The sequence below is a fragment of the Onychostruthus taczanowskii genome, unplaced genomic scaffold (assembly GCF_017590055.1).
Source record: "Onychostruthus taczanowskii isolate IOZ18803 unplaced genomic scaffold, ASM1759005v1 scaffold87, whole genome shotgun sequence".
NCBI classification, from domain to species: Eukaryota; Metazoa; Chordata; class Aves; order Passeriformes; family Passeridae; genus Onychostruthus; species Onychostruthus taczanowskii.
The window spans coordinates 3,173,182-3,182,704 of record NW_024506662.1 but is presented as its reverse complement, the minus strand read 5'-3'; the positions used below and the strand labels follow the sequence as shown (position 1 = coordinate 3,182,704).

The window sequence follows — 9,523 nt, the reverse complement described above, 5'->3', positions numbered from 1 at the left end:
GTCTTGGAATACATCTCTGCTGAATCCTCAGCACCTCTTGGTGGCCAAGCACAGATGACTTTCCAGTGCAGGCCAGCCCAGGCATCTCTGGAGGAGGACAGCAGAGACAGCCTGCACCGGTAAGTGTGCATGTCACCGGGTGTGGAGAGGTGTGCGTCTCCACCCTGTGTGAACATGGCACATTTCTCCATGTCAGGCGGAATCCTGGCACAGACAGGGTGGAAGAATATCTCATGGCAATGCTGCAGGTGCCAATGGGGCACACGCTCAGTCCAGAGGAGGCAAAGCTGCTCATGAACCAGACAGTACAGCAGGTCCAGGATACTCTGAGCATACCAGATGATGTTGCTCGGCACCTCCTCATGCACTGTAGGTGGAATGTGGATTTCCTGATCCAGTGCTATGTGGAGAACCGTGAGGCCCTGCTCATCTCCTCAGGGCTGCAAGTGCAGGATGTCCAGCCTCCCCCAAGCCCTGGAACCCACTGCCCAGTCTGTGTGAACCAGCTGTGTCCCACTGAGAAGCCACCAACCCTTTGCTGCATGCACTACTGTTGCAAGGTGAAGGTCCTGGGGCCTTTGGTTCCTGCTACTTGACAGGGAATTGCTGCTGTCTACTTGGAGCAGCTGTTCTTTGTCTGAAGTTGTTATTAGGGGATTTTTCAGAGCTTGTGCATTCTCTTAGCTCACTTCTTTGTTGTGATGCTTGACTCCCTGGTTTGTGTATTCCCACTTTTGTGTTTGGGGTACTGATCTGTGGGTTTTTGTGCACCCTCTGCTGGCTGGGGAGGGCTTCCAGGGTCACACAGCCCTGCTTAGGCCTGATCTCTGCTCTTGTGCCCTGCCAGCCCTGTTGGAGGGAGTATCTCACAACTCGCATTGAGCAGAACATGGTTGTCAACTGCACCTGTCCCATATCCGAGTGCCGTGCTCAGCCCACCACAGCCTTCATCTACTCCATCGTGTCCTCCGAGGAGATCATAGCCAAGGTGAAGCAGGAGGGGTGGCTGCTGGCTGTCCAAGCTCTCTTACATTTTGGTCAGCACTATCAGATAATTTTGTTGCTGCTTTTCCCCTTCCTGTTACCAAGACTGGCAGTGTGATAATGGTGGCCAGCCAGATTTTGTCTGTTTTCTCTGATTATGGTCAATACCAGCTGTTCAGGAAAGCATAACATCAACAAAAGAACACAGTGGTGTTTCCTCTAAATATATCTCTAGCAAGCAACATTTTAGGGACATCATTAGTTCAGGACTAGATGAGAGCCTTGGTAGCAGCTCATGACAAGTATCCTCTACTGGTGTGCTGGAAGCAATTTAATAATAATAATAATAATAATAATAATAATGATAATAATAATAATAAGGCCAAATGAAAACATGAGCAATTTCATTTTACTGCTGCATCAGCGACCCCTCTGTCCTTTCTCTTCCATCGGTCTCTGACTTTGAGCAGTTCAGGTTTTTGTGAAGATGGCAGGAATTACCACATAAGACTTAATTTTCACTCTGAGTCTGTGTGAGTCTACAGAGTTATCTGAACCAGGCTTTCTGAGCTCTGCTTACCTTACTCCTTGGTCATCAGGCTACAGCAATAGATGCTTGTTCTAAAGCAGAAGCTACTTTTTCTGTTTTTTCAGTTTTTAGGGCTGAATGCCTTCCCCACCGAATGGCAGAGCTGTAGCTGTCACATGACAGACTCTTTTTGTTAACTGCTGGGTAGAACAGTCTCTTTTCCCCTGCTCTGTTGTTTGACAGTTGTATCTTTTGGCTTGTTTTTTATAGAAAGTGTTTGGAGAATTAATGCGTATTTCTGGACAGTCAGTCCTTACTGCTTTTGCAAATCCCATAGTCACACCTGTCTGAAAGCAGGATTTAGTAGCCTGTTGCTGTGACTGTTTTATAAAAAGAAATAATTATTGCAGGTTGACATAAATAGCAGGTAATTTTAACAAGTTGCTCTGATGCTCTCACTGAAATGTTATGTTTTCCTTTTGAGCAGTAAGTGGTGTGGCTGGAGTGTTAATGTCTGATGCAGAGTCACACATACAGTCACAGAATATTTTGGGTTGCAGTAATCTGTGGAGGTTTCTGGTCCAATCCTGAGCTCAAAATAACTAGATTATTGTATGAAGATCTAATGCTGGAATTATATTTAAATATAAGAAAACTGTTTGTTGGGGTTGGGGTTTTTTTCCCAATAGTAAGGGCAGTGACACATGGTGTCACCCACTGCATGGTACCAGTTTGGGCAGAGAGGTTTCTAGTCTCTGTGTTTTGGTATATTCAAAATCCAACTGGACACAATCCTGAGCAATCCTGATTTAAGAGAGGTTGAACTAGGTTTTATTTCCAGAAATGCTTTCCAACCACAGCAATTCTATGAAATGCAACAGCTTCCAGGTATGGCATCGTGGGGATAGAAAAATGAACACAAAAGGGTAAACTGACTGAGTGCTGTTTTATTGTGAGCAGTTTGGTGAGATGCAGAGCCCAGAGCACCAGACACTGCTTTTAAGGCCTGACCATGCAGCTTCTCAGGCTTAAATCTCTCTCCTGGCTTCCCATTACAGTATGAAAAAGCCCTCCTCAGACGCTATGTTGAGTGTTGCTCCAACCTGACATGGTGCACCAACCCTCAGGGCTGTGATCAGATCCTCCTTAAAGATGGACTTGGTTATGGAGCAGCCTGTTCCAAGTGCTCCTGGATATCCTGCTTCAACTGCAACTTCCCAGAGGTGAGGCTGAGCTGGATCACTGGCTGTACTGTCTTAGGTTTGGCACACACCCTTGTGCTTTTGTGTGGTTGACTGATTGTCTTTCTCTATCTCTCAGGCCCATTATCCTGCCAGCTGCAGCCACATGTCTCGGTGGGTAGATGATGATGGATACTATGAGGGAATGACAAGTGAAGCCCAAAGCAAACACCTGGCTAAGCTCATTTCGAAGCACTGCCCAAACTGCCAGGCTCAGATAGAGAAAAATGAGGGGTGCCTGCAGTGAGTATACAGTTTTGTTTGTTACTGTGTTTGTGACTGAGTGGCACAGTTCCTGGCTGTGGTGTAGGGAAGCACTGTCAGGAACTGTGTGCAAGTTGCTGTCAGGACTGAGCAATTCCCATTGTCCTTCTGCAGTATGACATGTGCAAAGTGTAATCATGGCTTCTGCTGGCGCTGCCTCAAGCCCTGGAGGCCGAATCACAAGGATTATTACAACTGCTCTGCTATGGTGAGTGGTTTGCTGTATCTCCTTGGTTCATGCTTGTGTTCAGAGACCCCTGTAGCCTCTCAGAGATGGTAAGGATCTCCACTTGGGCCCTTTACTCTAGACTTTGTGAATTTGCCAGTAATACTGGCATTTCCAGGTAGCCCTGGTACTCGAGGGAAATTGCTACAAGTTCCTGTACCTTTCCTTTCAGGTGAGTAAAGCAGCTTGGCAGGAGAAGCGTTTCCAGGATTACAACGAGAGATGCACCTTTCATCACCATGCAAGGGTAAGGCCTCCTCCTTCCTTTGCAGATGCTGACTGCTGCTCAGCCCTGGTGAGCAGGGCACCTTCTGTTGTGTCAGTGTCTTCTCTGCTTAGAAGCAGGCTTCACATCCCAGCTGGGATCACTGGGTCATCATTTTGCCCTGGCTCTGACATTAAGGAGCAGTCCTTGGCTGCTTTCTCTCTTTCAGTCTGTTGTGGAAACAGCACCTGATTTGTGGTGTTGAGGGGCTCAGAGTGGTGCTGGAGTTGGAAGCAATGATGACTGAAGGCTGAGCTCTGCTCAGAGCTGAGGTGCTGTAAAGGGTTGAAGTGATGGCACAGTAGAAGTGTCATAGTTGGATGCATTAAGTGCTCTTCTGCTGCCTGCATCTTCTGGGATGGCACTTCAGAATGCTTAGCAATTATTTGTGTGGAAGGTGCTGTTTTTTCAATCTTGTGGAGCTTGACAGTGACACTGACTTTTTTCTCCCCCTCCTTTGGTTTTTGCAGGAATTTGCTGTAAATCTGAGGAACAGCATTTCTTCCATCAGAGAGATGCCAAAAATTAGGAACTTGACCTTTGTTCTTGATGCCTGCAAAGTGCTAGAACAGGCACGGAAGGTAAGGCTGGATAATACAGTCTTGCTGAGGTTTAGACTTAATTCTGCTGGTGTGAGGAGACACCAACCTTGTTCTTCTCCAAAAAAGAGGAGACAGAGAAAGCTTGAGGGGAGGAGTAGCATCAGGACAGGGGAAGAGCTCATGTCTGCCCTTCCCTGCTTTGAGTCTGAGTTGAGCTCTGTTTCCAGTGTTCCTGACAGTAAGGTCATAGGATTTGGAGCTCAGCTCAAGCTGACACCGTGGAATCAACACAAAGTCAATATTTATGGTTTTCATCCACTGGGTTTGGTCCATTCCTATTAGAAATGCCCAGTGAAGTTACTTTGAAAATTTTCCTGATGCTGTGTTGCAGTCAAGAAGTTCCTCTTGATGTTCGTGTTAGGATTTTCTTCTCTTAACTTCATTTCATGAAATATGGATATTTTGGAAGCAGTGAGTTACCCACTTTATGTCCTCATAGCCACACTAAAAAGGATTTGTGGTGCAGCCACTGTGTGTGTGCAGTAAGCCTGTGACATCTTAGGTCTGCAATGCCTGCTCTGTCCTGAAACATCGGCAGGTGGCAATTTTCTTTGCAGTGCTGACTTTGCATATACACCTTGGTTTTGCAGGCAGGCTTGATTTTGAGAGAGGCATGTGGGACAAGGGTGCCTGACCCTATTTTGTGTTCTCAGTGTAGTAGCCCCTGATATTTCTGGGGTACATATCACTGTTGCTTGTTGCTGCTGCTGCTGAGTTTTCTAGCTCATTTATTTAAATGGAAACAGTGATCTCATTCCCTGCTGGGTGCCTATATGGCTTTAGGGGTCATTAATTCATAACTGGAGTTTACCACTTGTTGAAATGCCTTTGTTGTGGGCTCTTGGTGCTGTACAGCACCATGCCTGCTTCCCTTTGGGCTCCATTCTCTTTGTTCACTGCCACTTTTGTTCAGCCTGGGCTGCCCCGCATTGCCTAGTCCTGTGTGCTGATGGGTTTGACTCTTTGCCCACTGGTCAGTCACACTTGTTAGGCATTTACAGTCTGTGTTCTTGTGATGGTTTGCAGGTGGGAAAAATCAGTTATTTCAGACTTTAATATAAAATAATTACACATTCATTTCCAATCCTACCAGTTGCTTGAGCACTGCTGTCACTTGTCATAATGGGTCACTGGGCTATGGCCACTGATAGTATTGAGGTCTGGAGGGGATTGATGCTGCTCCCTTCTTGCCCACTCTGAAGCTGAAAGAGGGTGCTTAACAAGAGGATGTGTACTTTTCCAGGTGCTGGCCTACTCCTGTGTGTACAGCTACTATAACCAGGACACTGAGAACATGGATATTGTGGAACAGCAGACTGATAGCCTGGAGCTGCTCACTAATGCTCTGCAGATCCTTCTGGGTAAGTCCTGCAGCCTCCTTGAAGTTGTGACTAGCATGTCTAGCTGTAGTCAAAGAGCAGCAGCTCAGCAGTGGGGCATATATACCAACACCCAGCTGGCCTCACTTCTCCCAGTCCAGCCCTTGCCTGCTTGATGTCATTTCTGAGGAAGTCCACTGGAGCAGTTTGGCTGCCAGTGGAGATTGATGCAGTAATGAGCAACACATTCTGTTCTGAAAGAGGAATTTGCACAGGAGGTCTAAGCAGCTATGGCTGGCTTAATAACCAGAGCCAAGGACTTGGTCTCTACTCAGGAGTGTGGGATGCAGCATGACTTTGTTGGCCTTGAATTGCAGAGGAAACCCTGCTGCAGTACCAGGACCTGGCCACTTCTCTTCAGCTCCTGAAAGCAGAGCACTTCCACACGGGTTTGGAGTTGGTGCGGCAGATCAAGGAGCGTCTCTTTGCAATTCTCTGGCACTCCACACAGGTGAAGGCCATGTGGTTGTTTGTGGCTTGTCTTGCTCTGGTCTGATTTGACTGTGGGCAAACTAAAGGGCTTGGTCAGCTGAGGGGATAGACTCAGGGTTGTGTGTGTGCAGGGTAGGGGTTTGCGGTGCAAAATGCACCCCGAATTACATAGTGTTTCTGTCTCTTTTGGCTGTTCTTTGCTGCTAACAGGATTTCCATGTTGGGCTCCAGACTGCAGGAGATGCTGTTCAGAGAAAGCTGAAACTTGCAAATGTGCCTGCTTCAGCCCTTGCATGTACAGGGTGAGTTTTCTTGTGGGGTAACAGGGAAAGGTGAGTGAGTGCAGACAAAAAGCAGGTGAGCAGAGTTCTCTTCTGTGCTCACTGACATACAAAAGAGTGAATGACAAACACTGATTACTTGCATCCTGTTTTGTGGTTTTGTGGTTTCCCCCTGAGGTAGCAATTTAAGTGATGTAGTGGTGTAGGGAAACGAGCAAAACCTCTGTTTGTAGGCAGCTATGATCAAGAAAACTCCATCACTGGCACACTCAGTTATGGAAGTTGCTCTCCCTGGACTCTCTTGAGTTTCTTTGGCTGGGGATGCTGAGACAATGACAGTAGGGTGTTTTGGGGCTGGGTCCCAGCTGATGCTCACAGGAGAGACTCTGCTTTTATGCTCTTCTCAACAGGCAAAAACGCATCCTCCTGTGTGACTCCCCCAACACAGATGAAGGTGGCAAGGAGGTTGAAGATGAGGAATATGATCCACAGTGCTAGGAAGACTATGATGATGATGATGATGACGACCTTGATGAAGACAACTTCATGATTGATAATAATTCAGATTGTGATTCTTACTTTGATGATAATGATAGCTATCGTAGCTAACACTAGAAGCGTTCTGTCACCTAGCCTTGCCACCTTGGACCTCTGCCTCTATTTTTTGTCAACCAGTTTGTGTTACTGTTTTTCCTCAAAGGCAGGGAGGAGCTCTCAGATGGAACAAAATATTTCCTCTGGGAGGTTTCTTGCTCAGTGACTCTTGAATGTGCAGGAACGTGACCTGGACAGCTGGTCTGTGTTACTGTGGCCACCTCTCTCAGAAAGACATCTCTTTGCCTTTTTCCCTTGTCTCTAGTTCTGCCTGTAGGTATTTAATTGAGTTAGAAAGCCCACCTGCAGAGTAAGGACCACTTGCCACCTGTTAAAGGGCTGCTCCTTGTCCTTGGTGTGCTGTCCCCAAGGGCTGGGCACAGGGCAGGTGACACATGTCCCATCACAGCACTGTCTAGCAATGGCCAGTGTCTAGAAATGCTGTAAAAAGATGCATTTACACTCAAAGCTTCCCAGCTGGAGCTGGTGGGATTCTCTCCAGCCACAGATGGATGTGGTTCGGTTCCTCTGGTTGAGAGGAGCTGCATTTTTGCCCTTTGTTGGAGTTTTCTTCTCTGTTATGAAGCAGGAAGGGCTACTATGATTGACAGAAGTTTGCAGGATTGTTTAAGTTTATAAATATATGCGCACACATATATTTTATATACATATATATATATATATGCAGAGGTTGTTCAGATAATACTGTATCTTTGCAAAAAAAAAAAAACGAAACAAAAAAAACATGAGGAACGAGGGTTGAAAAAAAGTTCTGTTAAAAAAATAGTTTTCTTCTAGCACGAGCCTTCTTGTTTGTGGGGAACAGGGGAGTGGAGGGAGAGCACTGTATCTTTGAAAAAAAAAAAAAACGAAACAAAAAAAACATGAGGAACGAGGGTTGAAAAAAAGTTCTGTTAAAAAAATAGTTTTCTTCTAGCACGAGCCTTCTTGTTTGTGGGGAACAGGGGAGTGGAGGGAGAGCAGGATATCCTCAAGTGAGAACGTGACCTGGATGTGCTTATCCCAGAAGTTATTTGTGAAATTAGCTAGAAATCACAAATCTGGGTTTGGAATCCTCACCCAGACCACGCGGTCTGCCCTGCAAAGTGGCTTTTCCTTCCTGGGCAGTTCAGGGAACAGTGAGAGGGTGTGGGGAGCAGTGGGAAAGAGGGCAGGGGACCAGACCAGACAGAGTATGGCTGGTGTTTTTGGGACCCAGCTGTAAGACAGGATGCCTGCATCTTGATGGAGGTGGTGCCTAGCAAAAGGCATATGTGGGACTGCTATCAGGGCTTGAGGGGTGATTTGGGGATTGTTTTGGAGATACAGGGCTCTTAGGCCTTGGATATCATCTGGAAGGGATGTGGGGTTGCTGGACAGGGAGAAACTGCCAGACAGACCATGAGGGAAGACTGGTTCTTCCACTTCCCTGCAGCTGGTAGCTCCTAGTCCTGCAGAGTCTGTCACGGTGGAAATCCCAACCCTGCTCCCCATATGTGGCAATGGGTTCCCTGTGACACCTCTCTGGGCCCTTTCCTCGGGGGCACTTGGGGGAGAGATGTGGTGGGGGTGCTCAGACAGCCTTGTCTTCCCCAGTGTGACCAGTCCTTGCAGGAGCAACCTGAATTCCCCAGGGTGTTGGGAATGGATCAGAACATCCTAGATGCCTGAGGTGCTTATGTGGTGGAGACTCATGCCTGCAGTTCCTCCTTCAATGTCTCCTGGATGTCTGCTTAAAACCCAGAGTCAGGATTGTGAATCTCTGCTCTCATGGAGTGTTTGCACTGAACATCATGATCAAACCTTGCTCTCCTCTCTGTGGGAGGTTTCTGTCCTCCCTGAGCCCGCAGGACATCTGTGTTAGGACAAACAGGACAGTTTGTACTGTGCCAGCCAAACTACCTGCCTGACACTGGCCAAGGAGTCAAGGACAACAAGAAGGGCTTCTTCAGTTGTCATTCCCCCAGCCAAACTACCTGCCTGACACTGGCCAAGGAGTCAAGGACAACAAGAAGAGCTTCTTCAGTTGTCATTCCTGTACCACATGCTCTGGTATCAGTTTCTCTGGGTCTGGGTTGAAGGCACTGGATACGGTAGCTCATGTTTGGACTCAGGTGTTTATTATTTCTGATCAGTAAAACAGTCTCACAGCCGGGAGTTCAGCAGCTTTTCATTAGCAAGGCACAAAATGGCTAACTATCTCTTGGTACAAGGTCTTTTAAGGCTAAACCATCCAATTAAGAAAGGACAGCTAGATTATTTTCCCTTTTAACCCAATAATTGATCCCTGAAGCCCACAATGCAGACTTTTCTGCCCAATTACAAAACGCCACCCAAACCCATGAAGAAGGAAGAAGAAGGTAAAGAAGAACAACCTGCCTCCACCCTAAAACCTCCATCTTGCTTCATATTTATTTCTATATTCTAAAATCCCAAACTCTATCCCTGTGATATAACACACTTCTAACCAACTACACACCTGTAATCCCAGTGCTATCAATCAATTTTGGAAGCCTTCTTCACAGCCTCAGGTCAAATACAGTGTTCTCTTGTGGGTCTGTGCCTTTAAGCACAGCAAGTTTAAAATTCTCAGCATCCAGGATTCCAGCACTCTGGGACCACCCTCCTTGAGAATGGAGGTTGGACCCGGTGACCCACAACAACTCCTGTGATTCTGTACCACATGGGGTGAACCTGAGAGCACTGAAAGTGCTGGCAGATGCCAC

At 46.9% G+C, this 9,523-nt stretch overlaps 1 protein-coding gene across 1 annotated transcript; it reads left to right on the top strand.

Annotated features, from left to right (window-relative positions):
• The first annotated feature begins 6 nt into the window (after nucleotides 1-6).
• Nucleotides 7-7,484, top strand: LOC121346958 (cullin-9-like). Its single transcript, XM_041425162.1, has 12 exons — nucleotides 7-119; nucleotides 197-560; nucleotides 848-988; nucleotides 2,572-2,736; nucleotides 2,834-2,997; nucleotides 3,133-3,226; nucleotides 3,417-3,491; nucleotides 3,980-4,090; nucleotides 5,355-5,472; nucleotides 5,808-5,941; nucleotides 6,133-6,224; nucleotides 6,614-7,484. Exons 1-12 carry the CDS (start codon nucleotides 55-57, stop codon nucleotides 6,699-6,701), a joined length of 1,611 nt encoding a protein of 536 aa, XP_041281096.1. The 5' UTR covers nucleotides 7-54; the 3' UTR covers nucleotides 6,702-7,484.
• The last annotated feature ends 2,039 nt before the right edge of the window (nucleotides 7,485-9,523 follow it).

Coding starts and splice junctions, on each gene's coding strand:
- LOC121346958 (XM_041425162.1), top strand. CDS start 55: ATGACTTTCCAGTGCAGGCCAGCCCAGGCATCTCTGGAGGAGGACAGC. Junction 3,492..3,979: donor CCTTTCATCACCATGCAAGG/GTAAGGCCTCCT, acceptor TGGTTTTTGCAG/GAATTTGCTGTAAATCTGAG. Junction 4,091..5,354: donor TGCTAGAACAGGCACGGAAG/GTAAGGCTGGAT, acceptor GTACTTTTCCAG/GTGCTGGCCTACTCCTGTGT.